The sequence below is a fragment of the Neophocaena asiaeorientalis genome, unplaced genomic scaffold (assembly GCF_003031525.2).
Source record: "Neophocaena asiaeorientalis asiaeorientalis breed wild unplaced genomic scaffold, Neophocaena_asiaeorientalis_V1.1 scaffold134, whole genome shotgun sequence".
In the NCBI taxonomy this organism is placed as follows: Eukaryota; Metazoa; Chordata; class Mammalia; order Artiodactyla; family Phocoenidae; genus Neophocaena; species Neophocaena asiaeorientalis.
The window spans coordinates 29706206-29730681 of NW_020185339.1; the positions used below are offsets into that span (position 1 = coordinate 29706206).

A 24476-nucleotide genomic window follows, 5' to 3' on the forward strand; every position below is an offset into this window, starting at 1 on the left:
AGGAAGCATATGTTTCTTTAATCCCTCCTATTTTAAGCATAATATTAATGCTTTCAAGTAGACCTAGTGTGTCTGAGACCAAATCACTGCTTCTTCTCTGCAAAGAATAAACTCCCAAGTTTCTGCTAGGGTGAGTGAGAGATGATCTCACAACAGTGTGCAATGCGGAAAGGGATGAAAGGATTGAAAAGTTTTTAAGGTAGCTTTCAACCAGTTCTTCCTATTTTAGCCTTTACCTCATACCTTTCACTCCCAATTCCAGAGGATTTTGCAGTACACATCAGTTTATTCTCAGTTCCATACCCCTGCCTAGCTACTGACCTGGAATTTATCTTTCTTAGCTCTGCAAAATCAGATACCACACATCTATCTACCTTCAGTTTCCAAAATATATTGTTGCTGATGTTTTATCTTTTGTTTACTCTGTAGGTTTGTATCTTTTGGAAAAAAAAAAAACAAAACCCTCTTTCCTATAGCTTATGCAAGGTTGAGGAGAGAGCAAAATTAAATGATTGTGTTCAGGTTACAGTTTTCTGGCTCCCGTAAACTTTGACCTCTCTCGTTGGCCCTCAGTTAATTCACTAACAATATGTAGAATGCCAGTTCAACAAAAGCAAATGGCTAGTTTGCCAAATTGTCAATTCACCAAATCATCATTTCAACAAATTTACCTCTTTATTTTAACTATATACTACTATTTAAAGCTTTTTAAAAGTTATTTGTTGCCTAACAGTGTTTTAAATAATGTTTTGTTTTCTTTACCCCATCTCTTGCTACTATAGCTAGATTTTGAGGGACAGATAGAGGAAGAGATTAAAGATCATAAAAATAATAGAGTAATAAGAATGTATTCTGGAATATGAAGACTTCTCGTGATTTTATTTAAGAATATATTTTTCATGAGTATATTGTAATAATTACTTAAGTAGATTCTATTTATTAGGATAAAAGTATTTGTTGAAAAATTCTTATTAATATAATATTAATATTCTATTATTATATAATAATTAATGCCAATAAAGTTCTTCTTTGGGCAGAAATCCTTATTTTTTAATGTATTTTTAAATTCTTGTTTAAGAATTCTTTCTCAGCAGATTATTTCATAATTGATGCTAGATATAATAAGCTATCTTGAAAGCAAAAAGAAAAGTTCAACCAGAAACTTATTAATTTGACTTCCTCCATGATGAAGTTTTTATGAATCCTACTATAGAGAATTTTGTTCCCTATACATGTAAAACGAAATTCAGACTCCTTCCCTGACCTACACTCCCTGCATGAACTGTCCTCTGGACACCTGTGCCACTCCTCTCCACTTTGCTCACCCTGCTCTAGTCACACTAGTCTTTCTTATTTCCCTCTTAACACTCGGCACTTTCTGTTCTTTCTGCCTGTAACCCTCTGTTCCAAAATCTTCATACTTGCTCCTTCATATCATTCTTTTCTCAGGTCATTCCTTGAACACCCAATATAAAGTAGTATAGCATTTATTATTATCTGAATAATATCCTGTTTGTTTACTTATTGATTTGATAGTTAACTTCCCCTTCCCCTAGAATCTACAATCCATAAGAGCAAGGGACTTGTCTGTCTTCTTCACTGCTACATCTCCTGCATCTAAAAGAGTGTCTGGAGCATAGTAGATTCTCGATAAATATGAGGCTGAATCTCAAATGTTTAAAGTTCTAGAATACAGTGGTCTAGAAGCCCCCTGATACATGGATAAAGGAGGAACCCATATGCCACACACATATAACAGTGTGTGAAGACTTAAGTGTATCTTTCTTCCAGAAAGAATGGAGGAGCAAAATTCCTCAATCAGAAGAGGGACTCAAGCAGGAGACCTGCTGAGATATTGTTTCACTGGATAATGATTTGTGCTGGCTTTTTTTTGTTAAGCAGGAGCTGACTTTAATTTTATATAAAGCAGAGTGAATAGCCCATAAGTAGAAAAGGAATTACAAGAATTTACTGGAAATAATTGAGCAGTGATTTATCATTAAGAGGAAGTCTATGCCAATAGGAAGTCTCTGCCCCTTCTGCTCACTTCTGTCTTTCCTTAAAAAAACTTCTTACCTTCTATTTGGTTTTCACCTCTTTTGCTTGTTGCCTACTCTTTTCCTTTTAACTAGACCCCTTTCCATCACTTACACAATAACTCCTTGGTTTATAAAGAGAGATTTGGTTTCTCTGTTAAACAGTGCAGGAGTCAGGAAATACTACCACATTCCTCAAGTATTAAATCTCAAATTTACTTACCTTTGTGCATTTAAAAAATTTCTATAGACTTTTGCCTTTCTACTATTTGAAGAAAACATCCAGCTAAGGAAAGAAAAAGTGAGGAATTTTTTAATGGGATACTACCAAGGTTATGGGCAGACTTCTTGTGGGGGAATGAATGGTAAATCTTGCAGGATAGTACTAGACTGGCACTTTATCTAATATTGTTCTTCCTTCTGAAATTTCATTGGGCCTATTCATGACTGACCTTATCCTAGACTTAGAAATAAGAAGTGACAGAATGGGAATCGTTAATTAGTTGAGTCAGTATCTAAAAATTCCTAGTATAGGACTTTTGGTAAATTATGAGTTAGCAGGTATTGCTTAGGCTCAAGCCTTAAATGAAGGCTTTCTCTTTTCTCTGATCCCCAGCTCTAAATTTTGGGACCTATACTCCCAGGTGTGCTTGCAAAGAGAAAATAATAGTGTGGCTCCCCAAGAGGAGCCCTAAGTCCACGTATGCATTTAGCTCTATGTGGAAGAGAAATGTTAATAAGGGTAGCTGGCCTGCCCCCTAGGGACTAAGGTCAGCGGAGGCAAGAAGGCAAGGTGCTTGGGGACTTTAGAGCTTATATAATTTCCATGGTTTCTAAAGCTTCATGCATAAACATGAAAACAGGCTGTTTTTTCACTGATGATGCATACTTGCAATAACAGCAACCATTTAATGGACCAGTGGAATATATTGTGGAAGGAAAAGGTGATCAAGATCCCTGCAAACTAAATTATGAAGTAGGGCTGGAGAGTTGGTATATCTCTGAGGTAGGACAGTGAAGGTGTATTGCTTGCCTTGTCAACTGAAAGCGAACTGCTTCTTGTGGTCTTAACTAACAGGTATCAAGAAAAAAGCATTTGGTTAAGCATTGAAACCACATCTGGTACAGAAGCTGCAATTGGAGTCACCACCTGATAAGCTTATGATAATCCACTCTCATTCTCCAAGATACATCTGCCTTCTGCACAGGCCACATAGGAGAGTTGAATGGGGACGTAGTGGGACTCACCACTTCTGCATCCCTCAAGTCCTTGATGCTGGTGGTACTAATCTTTGCAATCCCTCCAGCAGTATGGTAGTGCTTTTGGTTTATGATTTTCCTAGATAGAGGCAGTTCTAGTGGCTTCGACTTTGCCTTTCCCACCATAATAGCCCTCACTCCGCAAGTCAGAGAACTAACGTAGGAATTCTGCCAAGCGTGTATTCTTATTTTTTAGTAATCTTTTATTTATTTATTTGTTTATTTTTATATTTATTTTTGGCTGTGTTGGGTCTTCATTTCTGTGTGAGGGCTTTTTCTAGTTGCTGCAAGCGGGGGCCACTCTTCATCGCGGTGCGCGGGCCTCTTCACTATCGCGGCCTCTCGTGTTGTGGAGCACAGGCTCCAAATGCGCAGGCTCAGTAGTTGTGGCTCACGGGCCTAGTTGCTCCACGGCATGTGGGATCTTCCCAGACCAGGGCTCAAAACCGTGTCCCCTGCATTGGCAGGCAGATTCTCAACCACTGTACCACCAGGGAAGCCCTAAGCGTGTATTCTTGAAATGGAGAAATAACCACACAATAGGTTTTGGTGACCCACTGCGCCCTCTCTGAGATGGATCTGACCTAAAACTTCATTGATCACCTAACTTCTATAAGCCTGTATTCTGCCTGGTGGACCACAGTGACATTTTGGGTTTCCTGGAATTTGTATCAGTTCAGAGTCAGTGTCCAGTAGTCCCTGAAAGGTTTGATTATTTCATTTTCTTCAGTGCACAGTAACTCTGATAGAAGGCCCTAAGTCCCTTTGGGGAAGGCCGGGAGGAAGATTAACAGTATAAATTTCATATATCTCGAGAGGTTTATTATGAGGAACTGGCTTGTATGATTATAAAGGCTGAGAAGTCCCACAGTCTGCCGTCTGCAAGCTGGAGACGCAGCAAAGCTGGTGGTATAGTTCTAGTGCAAGTCCAAGGGCCTGAGAACTGGGGCACCAATGATGTAAGTCCCAGTATAAGGGCAGGAGAAGACCAATGCCAAAACTCAAGCAGTCAGAGAGCACAAATTCTCCTTTCCTCTGCCTTTTTATTCTTTTCAGGCTCTCAACAGATTGAATGATGCCCACCCACACTGGAAAACACAATCTGCTTTACTCAGCATACTTATTCCAATGCTAATCTCTTCTGGAAACACCCTCACTGACACACCTAGAAATAACATTTAACCAAATATCTGGGCATCCTGTGGCCTAGTCAAATTGACACATAAAATTAACCATCATACTTCCATTGCCCCCTATTACCCTACTAGCTCAGGTTGCCGCAGCAAGCCTCTTACAATCAGACATTTCAAGGCAAAATGTAGGCACACATCTTTAGGAACATATAAATATGACAAGATCCCTACAATCTTCATTTCTGTGTGAGGGCTTTTTCTAGTTGCTGCAAGCGGGGGCCACTCTTCATCGCGGTGCGCGGGCCTCTTCACTATCGCGGCCTCTCGTGTTGTGGAGCACAGGCTCCAAATGCACAGGCTCAGTAGTTGTGGCTCACGGGCCTAGTTGCTCCACGGCATGTGGGATCTTCCCAGACCAGGGCTCAAAACCGTGTCCCCTGCATTGGCAGGCAGATTCTCAACCACTGTACCACCAGGGAAGCCCTAAGCGTGTATTCTTGAAATGGAGAAATAACCACACAATAGGTTTTGGTGACCCACTGCGCCCTCTCTGAGATGGATCTGACCTAAAACTTCATTGATCACCTAACTTCTATAAGCCTGTATTCTGCCTGGTGGACCACAGTGACATTTTGGGTTTCCTGGAATTTGTATCAGTTCAGAGTCAGTGTCCAGTAGTCCCTGAAAGGTTTGATTATTTCATTTTCTTCAGTGCACAGTAACTCTGATAGAAGGCCCTAAGTCCCTTTGGGGAAGGCCGGGAGGAAGATTAACAGTATAAATTTCATATATCTCGAGAGGTTTATTATGAGGAACTGGCTTGTATGATTATAAAGGCTGAGAAGTCCCACAGTCTGCCGTCTGCAAGCTGGAGACGCAGCAAAGCTGGTGGTATAGTTCTAGTGCAAGTCCAAGGGCCTGAGAACTGGGGCACCAATGATGTAAGTCCCAGTATAAGGGCAGGAGAAGACCAATGCCAAAACTCAAGCAGTCAGAGAGCACAAATTCTCCTTTCCTCTGCCTTTTTATTCTTTTCAGGCTCTCAACAGATTGAATGATGCCCACCCACACTGGAAAACACAATCTGCTTTACTCAGCATACTTATTCCAATGCTAATCTCTTCTGGAAACACCCTCACTGACACACCTAGAAATAACATTTAACCAAATATCTGGGCATCCTGTGGCCTAGTCAAATTGACACATAAAATTAACCATCATACTTCCATTGCCCCCTATTACCCTACTAGCTCAGGTTGCCGCAGCAAGCCTCTTACAATCAGACATTTCAAGGCAAAATGTAGGCACACATCTTTAGGAACATATAAATATGACAAGATCCCTACAAAATTTGGTGACAGCTCATCAGTTCCACCATTCTGTGAGCATCCAATCAGGGATTTACACACCTGCTTCCCTTTTCTAAATACAGCCCCCCAAACTAACTGGAGGTTTTCTTGGGACCTCCCTCCTCACTTGTCTGGGGTGGTGGTGGAGGAAGCTGCCCTGTCCTCTATGAGAAAGAAGAAGCTGCTTAGGGTGAGAGTAGCTGGAGGAGGAACTAGAGCAAGCAACCCCAGGCCTGGGCATATATACCCTGAGAAAACCATAATTCAAAAAGAGTCATGTACCAAAATGTTCATTGCAGCTCTATTTACAATAGCCCGGACATGGAAGCAACCTAAGTGTCCATCAACAGATGAATGGATAAAGAAGATGTGGCACGTATATACAATGGAATATTACTCTGCCATAAAAAGAAACGAAATTGAGTTATTTGGAGTGAGGTGAATGGACCGAGAGTCTGTCATAAAGAGTTAAGTCAGGGCTTCCCTGGTGGCGCAGTGGTTGAGAGTCTGCCTGCCGATGCAGAGGACACGGGTTCGTGCCCCGGTCTGAGAATATCCCACATGCTGCGGAGCGGCTGGGCCCGTGAGCCATGGCCACTGAGCCTGCGCATCCGGAGCTTGCGCTCTGCAACGGGAGAAGCCGCAACAGTGAGACGCCCGCGTACCAAAAATAATAATAATAATAAAAGAGTGAAGTCAGAAAGAGAAAAACAAATACCGTATGCTAACACATATATATGGAATCTAAAAAAAAAAAAAGGTCATGGAGAACCTAGGGGCAAGACGGGAATAATGACACAGACCTACTAGAGAATGGACTTGAGGATACGGGGAGGGGGAAGGGTAAGCTGGGCCAAAGTGAGAGAGTGGCATGGACATATATACACTACCAAACGTAAAATAGATAGCTAGTGGGAAGCAGCCACATAGCACAAGGAGATCACCTCGGTGCTTTGTGACCACCTAGAGGGGTGGGAGAGGGAGGGTGGGAGGGAGGGAGACGCAAGAGGGAAGAGATATGGGAATATGCATATGTATAACTGATTCACTTTGTTATAAAGCAGAAACTAACACAACATTGTAAAGCAATTATACTGCAATAAAGATGTTTAAAAAATAAAAAAAATAAAATGGTGCCCCATTAATCTCGAATAAAATGGATGCTAAATGGAATTTTAATGGGCATGTGCAGCAGTTTTTGTATTCTAATAAAAACGATTATTGATTTTCAAAAGTGGAAAAAATATGCAAGGATCTCTCTCCTCTCCAATTCAGATGCCTTGCTCTAGATCATGTTAAAAAGTTTTTTATTAATTTCTGAATTTTTGTTCTGATTTTGCAAGGCATTGTTGGATATTAAAAAACAGACCCTCTTTCACTTTTAGGAATTTATCATACAGAAATAGTTGTTTAACTGTGTCAAGGATATGTGTTCAAGGTGTTCATTTACTTGTAACAGTGAAAGTTTAGAAAACGAATTATCCAACAGTAGGAGAATGGTTCAATAAATTATGATTCATCTTTGGAGGCAGTACATGTAACAGTGGTTAAAAGCATGGGCTCTGGAGCTAGAAAGTCTGTCTTCAGAGTTTTGCTTTACTGTTTACTAGACATGTGACTAAACCCCAATTTCCATATCTATAAAATAGAGATACACTAATCCCTACCTAATATAGTTATTGTGTGACTTTGAATACATTTTTTCTCTCTGCTTGATCTCATTTTTTCACCAGTAAAATAAAAGTAGTAATATCTACCTGGAAAGAAAATAATGACTGTGTAAGTTGCCTAGTTTAACATCTGACATAAATAATAACAACAACAGTAATAATAATATCTCACATTTATTGCACCCTTGTAATATGTGAGTCATTGTTTATGTACATTGATGGATTTAATCTTCACAAGAGATATGTGACATAGGTATTATTTTTACTTCCATTTTGCAGATAAGAAAACTGAAGAGAGGTTAAATTACTTGCCCAAGGTCACAGACTTTAATAAGAGTTAGATACTCAGTGTGGCATAGCTGCTGTTTAACAAATAAATCACAGTATTGTCTGTCGGGATACTTTTAGTTGAACTTAATATAAATTCAACCAAAAGTGACACAACAATGAATACATTGTTAACTCACATAACAAGGACTATAGAGATGGATGATCTGGGGTTGGTTAATTCAGCAACATTATCAGAATCCCAGGTGTTTGCTAAATCTTTCTGCTCTGCCATCTTCACTTAGTGTTGGTTTGCCTTCTTAGTCTGGATGCCCACATGCTTCCAAGATGGCTGACATGGTTCCGGGCATCAGATGCAAAAAAACTACATTCATAGGAGCAAGAAGTGTCTCTGTGTTTGTGTCCCTTTCAAGAATGAGGGTGATCTTCTCAGAAGCTTCCCAGGAGGTTAGCCTCACATAGTTTTTGCCAGAATTTTATCATACACTTATACTTAAAGTAACCCTTGGCAAAGGAAATAGGATAACCATGTTTGGTTTAGGCTAATTAAGATTGACCCCCTGGAGCTGGGAAGGGACCCAGCTACCTCTGAAGCATTTGGTTGTTAGGAAAAGGGGAACAAAATTAGCCCTCTATTAGAGAGAATGAAGGGGGCCGTGTTGTTCACATTCTTATTTAATTCTTTCCCCTTGAGTGTGGACTAGACCTACTGACTTGCTCCTGATGAATACAGTACAGGAAAAATGATGGTTATAAGAGACTCCAGCTTCCATGATTAGGTTATAAGAGACTCCAGCTTCCATCTGGCTGGGATTTTCTCTCTCTGGATCTTCTTGAGTCTTTACTTTGATGAAGCAATGTAAAAGGCTCACATGGCAAGGAACAGCCTCCCAACAAGTACTAGGGAGGAACTGAGGCCTCAGGCCAAACATACAAACACTCATGACACTAAATAAATATGCAGTGTTCTAGGTAGCTTCCTTTTGCCGTTACAACTCCATTCCTCACTCTGCGCAGTGCTCCCGGAGGATGATGTGTATGGTCTCCATCATAGGCTTCCTTGCCCTCTGGCTTCCATTTAGGTTCTACCATTTGGCTAGAGATGGGAGATAGAACAGAGTAAAGTCTGGGTATTTATTCTCCCAGCAACCTCTCTGTGAATGTGACCTTATTTGGAAATAGGGTCTTAGCAGATGTAATCAAGTTAAGATGAGGTCATACTGGATGACGGTGGACCCTTATCTAATGACTGGTGTCCTTATAAGAAGAAGGAGATTTGGCCAAGAACACACAGGGAAAATGCCATGTGATGATGAAGTAATGTTTCTACAAGCCAAAGAATGCCAGGGATTGCCAGCAACCACCAGAGCTGTATGGAACAAATTCTCCCTCAGAGCCTCCAGAAGGAACAAACCCTGCCAACACCTTGATTTTGGACTTCTAGCTTCCAGAACTATGAGAGAATACATTTCTGTTGTTTTAAACTACCCAGTTTGTGGTAATTTGCTATGGCAGCTCTAGGAAACAAATACATTGATCAGTGATTTTTTTTTGATGTTATGTGAGACAATCCAATCTCTGTGCTGAATGGCTCCATTACCATTTTAATGTGTTTTTCCTTATTATGATAGCAATACATGCTATTGAAACATTTAAAGAAAAATAACAAGTAGGAAATATTATCTATAATACTTCCATTGTTCTCATTTTGGTATATTTCCATTTATTCCTTCCCTAAATGTGATTTTATATAGCCTTTTCATATTACATATAGAATTCCTCATCCTGACTTTTCACTTAAAATTATAGGTAAATAGGTATTCATGGAGTAAACAACTCATAAATATTTTTATGACTGCATAAAATGTCATTATATAGGTGGTCCATATTTTATTTAAGAGTTTATCTATTGTTGAATATTGGATTGCTTTTACTTTTTTGTTATTGCAAACAATCTGTGATACAGGGTAAATAAGATGAAAGTCTTATTTCCAGAGGAATTTAATCTGTCTATGGGTGATTGGGATGGATTAGAGAAATGCACAGTTAACAGGGATGTCCCAAAATCAGAGATCCGCCTTTCCTGACTAATCCAAAAGAGACTGCAAAGGAAAGATTTGTGGTGGGAGTAGAGAGAGTCTTCCAGGAACAGTCTTTAAGTTACTTAGCAGGGACAGTTGGCCCTGGAGTTGCCAGGCTACTCAGGATGTTCAGAACAAGATCTGCAGGGACATCTCCTGGACGTATGCCCTTTGCTCACTCCTTTAATAAATCCCAGCTGCTCCTGATCCTCTTTAGGCTGTCACTCAGGGAGTTCCTGTAGGCATCTTCTTAACTAACCTCCTAAGACTCACTTAGAGTAAAAGCAAAATTCAATCTGGCCTTAACTGGTCTGAAGTAAAGCTGCCTGTTGGGATGTCCACACTTAGAACCTCTGGGAATCCCTAAGTAACAAATGCTAATGAGGCCGTGAGGGTCTCAGTTTGATTCTACCTTCTCTTCCCCTTAAACCTATTCCCACACACACCAAAGGAGGGAAGAGACTGGCTGGGACCCAAGTGCCTCCTCAGAGTGTGTTCAGGACTATTACCAGGTTTCCCCAGGGAGAAAAGTTTGCAAGTTCAAAGTAATTTCTATTGGCCTTACTGGGTTGTGCTGGGAAATGCTCTGTGTTATAATCATTTGGGAAATAACAGACTTTTTACTCAAGATTATTAATTCTGGAAAGAGGTCAATCCATTATTTGTATCTTTCTTTGGTCTCCCTCAGAAAGTGAAGCATGACAAGCTCATGCCCTGCGCAAAGAACTTTTGTAATGAGATTGGATAACTTTCAAGAAGCATGAGCCCCTCCCTCCCCTCATCCTAGAACAGGAAAATGTTCAGATCATCCCCTCATCCTTTCATTCAAAACATATATTCAGTCTACTATTTGCCAAGTCAGGTGCTGCATATTATGGGAGATAGATGAATAAAATACAGTCTTTGCTTTAAGATAGGTAAAAATCTGACAGGAGAGAGTAGTTGTTCAAAACAATCACTACAAGAGTTAGAGAATGTTAAGTACCACAAATTAGGCACAAACAAAAATCAGAGATCGTTCAGCCATGCAACACTATACTCAATTTCTTAATAGAGAGATAAGGAGAGGCCTCAGAAAGGATTGGACATTTAACCTGGGTCTAAAAAGTTTCAAGTGTTCTTTCTTTTCTTTCCCCATGGCCACTGCACTGGATAACAACTTCATTATTTCATTTATTCATTAATACACTCATTTGTTCAACATTTTTTTTAAACCTACAAAGTACCAGGGTCAAGGCCAGGTGTGGGGATACAACAGTGAGCAACACAGAAATGGTTCCTGCCTTCATTGTGCTTACACTCTAGTTGAGGAGATAAGTAAACCAACAAATAAGAGTTATGATAGAATCAAACAAAGAGCTAGGTAGAGAATAGCAGGGGGACAGACTTTAGAGAGGAGGGTCACAGAAGGCCTATCTGAGAAAATGATACATAAACTAAGACTTAAGGGATGATGATGAGCATTCTAGAGAGATTGAACAGCATATGCAAAGGGAATGATACAGGAAAGAGCTTGGAAATTTTTTTCTGAAATAAGACTCTTGTGGCTGGAATATAGTGAATAAAAGAAGGAACCAGAATGAGATGAGATTAGAGAGATGGGCAGAAGGAGGATAATACATGGCTTCCAATGCTGTTAGGAGTTTAAATTTTATTCTAAGTACAATAGAAAGTCTTTTTTTAAGTGAGTGAACAATGCAAACTGATTTACATCTTAAGATCAGTCTTGCTGCAGTGAGGAATATTGATAGGCGAAGTGTAAGAGTAAAAGTGAGAAGACCAATTAGGAGACTCTTGGAGCCCAGACAAGAGGTGATGGTATCTTAGATTAGCGTGGCAGAAAGAAAATGTATGGACTCTATGTACTTTGACAAAAGATTCAACAGAATGTCCTGATGGAGTAGATGTGAAGAGTGAGGAAAATGGAGGAATCAAAGGAGACTCCTAGGTTTTTGGAATGGCAACTGCATAGCTTGATTTAATAGACTAGTTTCTATCTCCTTGCAATAGGATAATAATCCCTATCCATCATCATGTGACTATACATTTCTACCCATTGAATCTAACTTGACTAAGTGACTTTCTTTGACCAATAGAATGTAGGCAGAAGTGATAGTATGCTAGTATCCTCGAGGTCATCTCATAGTCACAAAGAACTTTTGTTGTCAGTTGTTTCAAGAAGAAAAGAGAATTAATATCTTTAAAATATCCATACTACCCAAAGCGATCTACAGATTTAATGCAATCCCTATCAAAATACCTATGACATTTTTCACAGAAGTAGAACAAATAATCCTAAAATCCATATGGAAACACAAAAGACCCCAAATTGCCAAAGCAATCTTGGGAAAAAAGAACAAAGCTTGTGGTATAGTCCTCCCAGATTTCAGACTGTACTACAAAGCTATAGTAATCAAAACAGTATTGTACTGGCACCAAAAAAAAAAAAAAAAAAAAGACACATAGATCAATGGAACAGAACAAAGAGCCCAGAAATAAACTCACACACCTATGGCTAACTAACCCATGACACCGGAGACAAGAATGAGGTTAGAACATTTCCTCACACCATATACAAAAATAAATTCAAAATGGTTTAAAGACCTAAATGTAAGACATGAAACCATAAAACTCTTAGAAGAGAACATAGGCAGAACACCCTCCAACATAAATCATAGCAATATGTTTTGGATCTGTCTCCTAAGGCAAAATAGCTAAAAGCAAAAATAAACAAATGGGACCTAACCAAATTTTAAAGTTTTGCATAGCAAAGGAAGCCATTATCAAAATGAAAAGATAACCATTGAATGGGAGAAAATATTTGCAAATGATATGACCAATAAAGTGTTAATATGTATACAGCTCATATTAACTCAATATCATAAAAACAAAGAACCCAATCAAAGAATGGGCAGAAGACCTGAATAGATATTTTTCCATAGAAGACATACAGATGGCTAACATGCACATGAAAAGATGCTCAACATCTCTAATTACTAGAGAAATGCAAATCAAAACCACAATGAGATATCACCCCACATCTTTCAGAATGGTCATCATTAAAAAGTATACAAATAACTGCTGGCAAAAGTGTGGAGAAAAGGAAACCCTTGTACACTGTTGGTGGGAATGTAAATTGGTGCAACCACTATGGAAAATAGTATGGAGGTTTCTCAAAAAAACGAAAAATAGAACTACTATATGATCCAGAAATTCTACTCCTGAGTATACATCCAGAGAAAAACAAAAACACTAATTTGAAAGGATACATGCACCCCAATGTTCATAGCAGCATTGTTTATAGTAGCCAAAATATGGAAGCAATCTAAATGTCTATCTTTATGTTATTGATTTCTATTATAATTTTGTTATTATCAAGTAACATAATTTGAATGATTTAAGTTCTTTAAAATTCCTTATTTATTGCCCAGAGTAACGTCTATCTTGGTGAATTCTCCTTGTGCATCTGGAAAGGACATGGTATTTATATTGTTAATGCTAGGTTCAGTGTTCTGTAAATGTCACTTTGGTTAACATGAGTGATAGAGTTGTTCAGATCTATTATATTTTGGGATTTCATCTACTTGTAGAATTGATTACTGTGACATCTCTGACCGTAATTTTGTAGTCTTTTTCTCCTAGTTTTATTTACTTTTGCCTCAGGTATTTTGGAGGTTTTTTTACTAAGTTATACTTGACATACAGTATTATGTTTGTTTCAGATGTACAACAAAGTATATATGTTCAGTATTTTTATACATTATGAAATAATCACCACAATCAATCCAGTTACCATCAAGCACCATACAAAGTTGTTACAACATTACTGACTCTATTTCCTATGTGTACATTACATCCCCATGGCTTATTTATTTTATAGCTAGAAGATTGAACCTTTTAATCTCCTTCACCTGCACCCACATTTTATCCATCCCTGCACCCATCTTTCTTCTGGCCAGCATCAGTTTGCACACTCCATCTGTGAGTCTCTTTCTGTTTTGTCTTGTTTGCTCATTTCTTTTGATTTTTAAGATTCCACATGTGAATGAAATAGTACAGTTTTTGACTTTCTCTGTCTGCCTTATTTCACTTAGCATAATACCCTAAAGGTCCATCCTTGTGGATTTGATTTGCACTTCCCTGATGATTAGTAATATTGATCATCTTTTCATGTGCATTTGTATGTCTTCTTTGGAAAGATGTCTATTCAGGTCCTCTGCCCAATTTTTAATTTTTTTTTTAGTTGTATGAATCCTTTATGTATTTTGGATATCAACCACTTATCAGATACATAGTTTGCAAACATCTGCTAGTTGCTATCTTCTACATATTGTTGGTGGTTCCCTTCAGTGTGCAAAAACATTTTAGTTTGATAGAGTCCCATTTATTTATTTTAGCTTTTGTTTCCCTTGCCTGAAGAGACAGATCCAAAAAAATATTGCTAAGAACTATGTCAGAGACTGCCCTGCATATGTTTTCTTCTAGGAGCTTTATGATTTCAGGTCTTACATTTCACTCTTTAATCCATTTTGAGTTCACTTTTGTATATGGTGTAAGAAAATGGTCAAATTTCATTCTTTTGCATGTAGCTGTCCAGTTTTCCCAACACCATCTATTGAAGAGACTGTCCTTTCCCCATTGTATATTTTTGCCTCGTTTGTCAAATATTAATTGACCATATAAGTGTGGATTTATTTCTGGGCTCTCTGTTCTGTTCCATTGATCTATGTGTCTGTTTTTGTGCCAGTACCATACTGTTTTGATTATTATATCGTTGTAGTATAGTTTCAAGTCTGGGCATGTGATACCTCCAGCTTTGTTCTTATTTCTCAAGATTGCTTTGGCTTTTGTGGTTCCATACAAATTTTAGGATTATTTGTTCTAGTTCTGTGAAAAATGCCATTAGTATTTTGATAGGGATTGCATTGAATCTGTAGATTACTTTGAGTAGTATGGACATTTTAATGATATTGATTCTTCCAATCCATGAGCACAGTATATCTTTCCATTTGTGTGTCATCTTCAGTTTCTTTACTCAGTGTCTTATGCTTTTCAGAGTACAGGGCTTTCATCTCCTTGGCTAAATTTATTCCTAAGTATTTTATTCTTTTTGGTGCAATTGTCATTGAAATTGTTTTCTTCACTGCTCTTTCTGATAGTTTATTATTAGTGTATGAAAATGCAACAAATTTCTGTATATTAATTTTGTATCCTGCAACTCCACTGAGTTCACTTATTAGTTCTAATTGTTTTCTGGTGGAGTCTTTAGAATTTTATATATATAGTATCATGTCATCAGCAAATAGTGACAGTTTTTTCTCCTTCCTTTCCAGTTGGGTTGAATTTTTGAGTTCTCTTGCCTAGTTGCTCCGGCTAGAACTTCCAATACAATGTTGAATAAAAGTGGTGAGAGTAGGCATCCTTGTCTTGTTCCTAATCTTAGAGAATTGAGTTATGATGTTAGCTGTGTGTTTGTCATATTGGCCTTTATTGTGATGATATATGTTCCCTCTGCACCCACTTTGTTGAGAGTTTTTATCATACATGAATGTGAATTTGTCAAATGCTTTTGCTGTATCTATTGAGATGATCATATGACTTTTATCCTTTGTTTTGTTAATATAATGTATCACATTGATCAATTTACAGATGTAAAATCATCCTTGCATCCCTGAAATGAATCCCACTTGATTGTGGTGTATGGTTTTTTTTAATGTTAACTTCAGTTTTCTAATATTTTGTTGAGAATTTTTGCAAATATGTTCACCAAGGATTTTGGTGTTAACTTTTTTTGCATTGTCCTTGTCTGGTTTTATAATCTGTCCTCATAAAATGAGTTTGAATATGTTTCTTCTTCAATTTTTGGAATAATTTGAAAAGGATAGGTATTAAATCTTCTTTATAGGTTTGGCAAAAATTCACCTGTGAAGTGTTCTGGACCTGGAATTTTAGGATGCAAGTTTTCTTATTACTGATTTAATTTCATTACTAGTAATCAGTCTGTTCAGATTTTCTAATTCTTTATGATTCAGGCTTTAAAGATTATATGGTTCTAGGAATTTATTCACTTCTTCCAGCCTGTCTAATTTGTTGGCATTTAATTGTTCATAGTATACTCTTATAATCCTTTGTATTTCTGTAGTGTCCATTGTAATTTTTCCTCCTTAATTTCTGGTTTTATTTATTTGGGCTCTCTTCTTTTCTTGGTGAGTCTGGCTAAAGGATTTTTTATTTTTTAAATTTTTATTTATTTATTTTTAACATCTTTATTGGAGTATAATTGCTTTACAATGGTGTGTTAGTTTCTGCTGTATAACAAAGTGAATCAGCTATATATACATATATGTCCCCATATCCCCTCCCTCTTGCATCTCCCTCCCACTCTCCCTATCCCACCCCTCTAGGTGGTCACAAAGCACCAAGCTGATTTCCCTGTGCTATGCGGCTGCTTCCCACTAGCTATCTATTTTACATTTGGTAGTAAATATAAGCCCATACCACTCTCTCACTTCATCCCAGCTTACACTTCCCCCTCCCCTTGTCCTCAAGTCCATTCTCTATGTCTGCGTCTTTGTTCCTGTCCTGCCCCTAAGTTCTTCAGAACCTTTTTTTTAATATTCCATATGTATGTGTTAGCATACAGTAGTTATTTTTCTCTTTCTGACTTACTTCACTCTATATGACAGTCTCTAGGTCCATCCACCTCACTACAAATAACTCAGTTTCGTTTCTTTTTATGGCTGAGTAATATTCCATTTTTTATATGTGCCACATCTTTTCCTTTTAACATCTTTATTGGAGTATAATTGCTTTACAATGGTGTGTTAGTTTCTGCTTTATAACAAAGTGAATCAGTTATACATATACATATGTTCAATTTTACTTTTTTAAGGAACCTCCATACTGTTCTAGATAGTGGCTGTATCAATTTACATTCCCACCAACAGTGCAAGAGGGTTCCATTTCTCCACAACCTCTCCAGCATTTATTGTTTGTAGATTTTTTTGATGATGGCCATTCTGACCGGTGTGAGGTGATAACCTCATTATGCATTTGATTTGCATTTCTCTAACGATTAGTGATGTTAAGCAACCTTTCATGTGTTTGTTGGCAATCTGTATATCTTTTTTTGGAGAAATGTCTATTTATGTCTTCTGCCCATTTTTGGATTGTGTTGTTTGTTTTTTTGATACTGAGCTGCTTGTAAATTTTGGAGATTAATCGTTTGTCAGTTGCTTCATTTGCAAATATTTTCTCCCATTCTGAGGGTTGTCTTTTGGTCTTGTTTATGGTTTCCTTTGCTGTGCAAAAGCTTTGAAGTTTCATTAGGTCCCATTTGTTTATTTTTGTTTTTATTTCCATTACTCTAGGAGGTGGGTCAGAAAGGATCTTGCTGTGATTTATGTCATAGAGTGTTCTGCCTATGTTTTCCTATGAAAGTTTTATGGTGTCTGGCCTTACATTTAGTTCTTTAATCCACTTTGAGTTCATTTTTGTGTATGGAGTTAGGGAGTGTTCTAATTTCATTCTTTTACATGTAGCTGTCCAATTCTCCCAGCACCAGCATCTTATTGAAGATGCTGTCTTTTCTCCATTGTATATTCTTGCCTCCTTTATCAAAGATAAGGTGACCATATATGTGTGGGTTTATCTCTGGGCTTTCTATCCTGTTCCATTGATCTATATTTCTGTTTTTATGCCAGTACCATACTTTCTTGATTACTGTAGCTTTGTAGTATAGTCTGAAGACAGGGAGCCTGAGTCCTCCAGCTCTGTTTTCCTTTCTCAAGATTGCTTTGGCTATTCAAGGTCTTTTATGTTTACATACAAATTGTGAAAGTTTTTCTTCTAGTTCTGTGAAAAAATGCCAGTGGTAGTTTGATAGGGATTGCATTGAATCTGTAGATTGCTTTGGGTAGTATAGTCATTTTCACAATGTTGATTCTTCCAATCCAAGAACATGGTATATCTCTCCATCTATTTGTATCATCTTTAAATGTTTATCTTCTTAAAGAACCAGCTTTTCGTTTTATTGTTCTTTGCTATTCTTCATTTCTTTTTCCTTTATTTCTTGTCTGATGTTTATGATTTCTTTCCTTCTGCTCTGTTTGGGTTTTTTTTTTGTTTGTTTTTCTTTCTCTAATTGCTTGAGATGTAAGGTTAGGTTGTTTGTTTGAGATGTTTCTTGTTTCTTGAGGTAGGATTGTATTGCTATAAACTTCCCTCTTAAAAGTAACTGCTTTTGCTGCATCGCATAGGTTTTGGGTCATCGTGTTTTCATTGTCATTTGTTTCTAGGTATTTTTTGATTTCCTCTTTGATTCGTTCAGTGATCTCTTGGTTATTATGTAATGTATTGTTTAGCCTCCACATGTTTTTATTTTTTTACAGATTTTTTCCTGTAATTGATATCTAGTCTCGTAACATTGTGGTCGGAAAACATACTTGATACAATTTCAGTTTTCTTAAATTTGCCAAGGCTTGATTTGTGACCCAAGATATGATCTATCCTGGAGAATGTTCCATGAGCATTTGCGAAGACAATGTATTCTGTTCTTTTCGGATGTAATGTCCTATAGATATCAATTACATCCACCTTGTTTAATGTATCATTTAAAGCTTGTGTTTCCTTGTTTATTTTCATTTTGGATGATCTGTCCGTTGGTGAAAGTGGGGTGTTAAAGTCCCCTACTATGATTGTGTTACTGTCAATTTCCCCTTTTATGGCTGTTAGCATTTGCTTTATGTATTGAGGTGCTCCTATGTTGGGTGCATAAATATTTACAGTTGTTCTATCTTCTTCTTGGATTGAGCCCTTGATCATTATGTAGTGTCCTTCTTTGTCTATTGTAATAGTCTTTATTTTAAAGTCTATTTTGTCTGATATGAGAATTGCTACTCCAGCTTTCTTTTGATTTCCATTTGCATGGAATATCTTTTTCCATCCCCTCTCTTTCAGTCTGTATGTATCCCTAAGTGTGAAGTGGGTCTCTTGTAGACAGCATATATACGGGACTTGTTTTTGTATCCATTCAGCCAGTCTGTTTCTTTTGGTTGGAGCATTTAGTCCATTTACATTTAAGGTAATTATCAATATGTATGTTCCTATTACCATTTTCTTAATTCTTTTGGGTTTGTTATTGTAGGTCTTTTCCTTCTCTTATGTTTCCTTCCCAGAGAAGTTCCTTTAGCATTTGTTGTAAAGCTTGTTTGGTGGTGCTGAATTCTTTTAGCTTTTGCTTCTCTGTAAAGGTTTTAATTTCTCCGTCAAATCTGAATGAGATCCTTTCTGGGTAATCTTGGTAGTAGGTTTTTCCCTTTCATGACTTTAAATATGTCTTGCCACTCCCTTCTGGCTTGCAGAGTTTCTGCTGAAAGTTCAGCTCTTTACTTTATGGGGATTCCCTTGTATGTTATTTGTTGTTTTTCGCTTGCTGCTTTTAATATTTTTTCTTTATATTTAATTTTTGAGTTTGATTAATATGTGTCTTGCTATGTTTCTCCTTGAATTTGTCGTCTGTGGGACACTCTGTGCTTCCTGGACTTGATTGACTATTTCCTTTCCCATATTCAGGAAGTTTTCAACTATAATCTCTTCAAATATTTTCTCAGTCCCTTTCTTTTTCTCTTCTTCTTCTGGGACCCCTATATCGAATGTTGGTGCCTTTAATGTTGTCCCAGAGGTCTCTAAGACTGTCCTCAATTCTTTTCATTCTTTTTTCTGCTCTGCAGTAGTTATTTCCACTATTTTATCTTCCAGGTCACTTCTCCATTTTTCTGCCTCAGTTATTCTGCTATTGATTCCTTCTAGAAAATTTGTAATTTCATTTATTGTGTTGTTCATCCTTGTTTGTTTGCTCTTTAGTTCTTCTAGGTCCTTGTTAAACGTTTCTTGTATTTTCTCCATTCTATTTCCAAGATTTTGTATCACCTTTACTATCATTACTCTGAATTCTTTTTCAGGTAGACTACGTATTTCCTCCTCATTTTTTGGTCTGGTGGGTTTTTACCTTTCTTCTTCATCTGCTGTGTTTCTCTGTCTTCTCATTTAGCTTACCTTAATGTGTTTGGGGTCTCCTTTTCACAGCCTGCACGTTCGTAGTTCCTGTTGTTTTTGGTGTCTGCCCCCAGTGGCTTAGATTGGTTCAGTGAGTTGTGTCATCTTCCTGGTGGAGGGGCGAGACTAGTGCCTGTGTTCTGGTGGATGAGGCTGGATCTTGTCTTTCTGGTGGCCAGGACTGCATCCAGTGGTATGTTTTGGTATGTCTGTGAACTTTGTATGATTTTAGGCAGCCTCTCTGCTAATGGGTGGGGTTGTGTTCCTGTCATGCTAGTTGTTTGGCATAGGGTGTCCAGCACTGTAGATTGCTGGTTGTTGAGTGGAGCTGCGTCTTAGCGTTGAGATGGAGATCTCTGGAAGAACTTTTGCCACTTGATATTACATTGAGCTGGGAGGTCCCTGGTGGATCAATGTCCTGAATTCAGCTCTCCCACCTCAGAGGCACAGCCCTGACACCTGGCAGGAGCACCAAGACCCTGTCAGCCACATGGCACTATGGCCTCCACGGTCGAAACACCTGCATCCTGCTCTGTTTTCAGGTTGATGGGTCCTCGAAGGTCACACAGAGGACTCCAGAGACTTTTGGATCATTTGACATCGGGTGCTGCAGCCTGTCAGGGCCAAGGAGGCCTCCAGCGCTGCCTGTGACCTGCCCCGAGAGGTGTGGCTCCTGGAGACCCCACAGGCCGATGACTTCTCGTTTTTTTCTAATTTTGTTTACCTTTTAAAAAAATCAGCTCTTAGTTTCATTGATTTTTTTAAAGTCTCTTTTTCACTTATTCCCACTTAGACCTTTATTACTTCCTCTTTCTACCTATTTTGGTGTTTGCTTGTTCTTCTGTTTCTAATTTTTTTAAATGTACGTTTAGATTTTTTTTTTTCGGTACGTGGGCCTCTCACTGTTGTGGCCTCTCCCATTGCGGAGCACAAGCTCTGGACGTGCAGGCTCAGCGGCCATGGCTCATGGGCCCAGCCGCTCTGCGGCACGTGGGATCTTCCCGGACCAGGGGACGAACCTGTATCCCCTGCATTGGCAGGCGGACTCTCAACCACTGCGCCACCAGGGAAGCCCCTACATTTAGATTTTTATTTGGGATTTTTTTTCTTTCTTGAGTTAGACCTGTATAGTCACTATAAACTTTTCTCTTAGAACTGCTTTTGCCATGTCCTGTAGATTTTGGAAATCTGTGTTTTTATTTTTATTTGTCTTGAGGCATTTTCTCATTTTCTCTTTGATTTCTTTTTTGACCCATTGATTATTTAGTAGCATGTTATTTAGTCTCCATGTGTTTGCTCTTTTCTCATTTTTCTTCCTGTAATTGATTCCTAGTTTCATATCATTGTGGTTGGAAAAAATACTTGATGTAATTTCTGTCCTTTTAAATTTGTTGATACTTGTTTTGTGGTGTGTATTCTGCTATTTTTCGATGGAATGTCCTGCAGATATCTATTAAGTCCAACTGGTGTAATGTGTCATTTAAGGCCAATGATTCCTTATTGCTATTCTGTTGGGTTGGTCTGTCCATTGATGTAAGTGGGGTGTTAAAGTCCTCTACTATTATTGTATTATTGTTAATCTCTCCCTATACATCTGTTAATATTTACTTTATATATAATTTAGGTGCCCCTATATTAGGTGCATATATGTTAACAAATGTTATATCCTCTTCTTCTATTAATCCCTTTATCATTATATAATGCCTTTATTTGTCTTTTATTATACACTTTGGTTTTTTTAACTTTTATATTGGAGCATAGTCGATTAACAATGTTCTGTTAGTTTCAGGTGTACAGCAAAGTGATTCAGTTATACATGTTCTATTTTTTTCAAATTCTTTTCCCATTTAGGTTATTACAGAATATTTAGTAGAGTTCCCTGTGCTATACAGTGGGTCCTTGTTGGTTATCTATTTTAAATATAGTAAGTGTACCTGTCATTCCCAAACAGCACTTTGTTTTAAAGTCTATTTTGTCTGATATGAGTGAGTACTCCTACCCCAGCTTTCTTGTCATTTCCATTCGCATGAAATATCTTTTCCATCCCCTCACTTTCAGTCTGTGTGTTTAGCGCTGAAGTGAGTCTCTTTTAAGAAGCAGGTAGAAAGACCTTTTTTGCTTATCCAATCAGCCATCCTATGTCTTTTGATTGGAGGATTTAGTCCAATTGACACTTAAAGTAATTATTGATAGTTGTATACTTATTGCCATTTTGCACTTGTTTTCCAGGTGTTTTTGTAGTTCTCTGTTCTGTTCTTCTCCTTTTAGTTTCTTCCCTTGTGGTTTGATGATTTGTTTCAATGGTATGTTTGTGTTCCTTTCTCTCTAGTTTTTGTATATCTGTTGTATATTTTTGATTTGTGAGTACAATGGGGTTCATATATATTGACCTATAACTATGTCTACTTGTTTTAAACTGGTAATCATTTAAGTTCAAGCACATTCCAAAAGATCTACATTTTTTTCTCCCCTCCCCCATGTTTTGTTTTATTATGTCATATCTTACATCTTCGTGTTTATCCCTTAACTGTTTATTGCAGTTATAGTTGATTTTATATTTTTTGTCTTTTAATCTTCATACTAGCTTATTTAAGTGGTTGATCCACAGCCTTTACTATATATTTGCCTTTACTAGTGGGGGTTTTCCTTTCCTATAGATTCTTACTTCTTGTTGCAGCCTTTACTTTGCCATTTAGAGAAGACCCTTTAACATTTCTTGTAAGGTTGGTTTAGTATTGATGAACTCTTAGTTTTTGGTTCTCTGAGAAGTTCTTTATATTTCCTTCAATTCTTAATGATAACCTTGCTGGGCAGTGTCTTGAGTTGCAGGTTTTTCTCTTTCAGCACTTTAAATATATAATGCCCCTCCCTTCTAGCCTGCAAAGTTTCTACAGAAAAGTCAACTGATAGCCTCAGGGTTCCCTTGTAATATGACCCTTTGTCTTTCTCTTGCTGCCTTTTGTATTCTCTCTTTAACTTTTGCCATTTTAATTATATGTCTTGGTGAGTGTCTGTTTGGGTTTGTAGTTTTTAAGGAACCTCCATACTGTTCTTTGTCACGTGGTTCCTAGATCATTCACAATCTTTTTTGTCTCTGAACATAATCCCATTGGTATATAATCATTTGAAGTAGATATCACAGAACTGGATACAGTATTTCAGGTCCAACTTGATTCATACGAAGTACAACAGAATCATACAAAGTACAACAGAATCTCTCTTGATTCATATGAAGTACAACAGAATCTCTCTTGGTTCATAATATGTTTCCATTATTCCTGCCTACAGTAGAACTGGTATTTTCAGTGCCCATGACACTGCCGACTCACATGGAGTTTACTGAAATTCCCGTCTCTTTCACCCTTTTGCCCTTAATCTACTTTTATACAAGTGGATAAAACCTGTACACAGGTATCCTGTCTCTGTTTTGCTGTCCTCCCTCTTCAAGCAGGCCTCAGATTGTGGATATAGGGAATAGGAGCACAGTGATAGAGTTTATCCTCATGGGCTTCGAGCAGAGCTCCCCTTCCACACGGGCATTGCTCTTTGTCCTCTTCCTAGCCCTCTGCCATGCCCATGAATGGCCTCATCATCTTCATCACCTGGACAGATCCCACGCTCAACAGCCCCACGCAGTTCTTTGGCCATCTATCCTTCCTGAATATCTACTTCGTTCCTACCACCATTCCACCTGGTGGAATGCTGATGCGGATCCACCTGGTGGTCAAGAACTGTGTTGTCTCCTTTGCCTCGTGCTTGACCCACATGTATCTGGTTTTTGGTGTGGGTGTGGCTGAGTGCATCCTCTTGGCTTTCATGGTCTATGACCATTATGTTGCTATCTGCCACCCACTTAGCTGTGCCCAGATCATGAGCCAGCAGGTCCGTGTGACGCTGGTGAGTACTGTCTGGTTCTTTGGGCTGATCAATGGCATCTTTCTTGAGCATATGTTATTCCAGAATCCCTTCTGCAGAGATAACCACATAGAAGACTTCTTCTGCGAGGCCCCCGTAGTGATTGCTCTCTCTATGGAGACCCCCAGTTTAGTCTGAGAGTCATCTTTGCCGATGCCATTGTGGTGCTGCTCAGCCCCGTGGTGCTCACTGTCATCTCTTATGCCCGCATCCTGGCCTCCATTCTGGGCAGAGCCTCCTCCTCTGGTCTGGGGAAGACCTTCCCTACTTGTGCCTCCCATCTGACTGTGGTCATCTTTTTCTACACCTCAGCCATGTTCTCTTACATGAACCACACAGCACACATGGTCCTGACAAAGACAAGCCTTTCTCTCTCCTCTACACCATTATCACCCCCATGTGCAACCCCATCATCTACAGTTTTTGAAATAAAGAAATGAAAGGGGCCATGGTGAGGGCCTTTGGGAGGAGCAGCTTTTCCTAGGCAGAGTCTGTCTAGTGGGAAGACTCCTGGAGGGGAAGATCCCTCCTCCAACCCTGACTATTGGGTAACTCTCCAGTGCTGAAAGGCTCCAGGAAAGAGCATTCATAGCTTCCTTTGCAATAGCATCAGACCTGGAAGATCCTATTGATGTCTAATGCTCATCTGTCTGATGTAACTTTAAGCACTGTTTTCTCTTGGGACCCT

At 38.4% G+C, this 24476-nt stretch overlaps 1 protein-coding gene across 1 annotated transcript in view; it reads left to right on the forward strand.

Annotated features, from left to right (window-relative positions):
• The window catches only part of OR10AD1 (olfactory receptor family 10 subfamily AD member 1), a 31554-nt gene extending 7282 nt beyond the window's left edge, over positions 1-24272 (forward strand). Inside the window, 5 exon segments of the mRNA XM_024736576.1 lie at positions 20416-20537; positions 23325-23438; positions 23440-23900; positions 23903-24115; positions 24118-24272. Of these exon segments, the coding sequence (XP_024592344.1) occupies positions 20416-20537; positions 23325-23438; positions 23440-23900; positions 23903-24115; positions 24118-24272 (1065 nt within the window).
• The last annotated feature ends 204 nt before the right edge of the window (positions 24273-24476 follow it).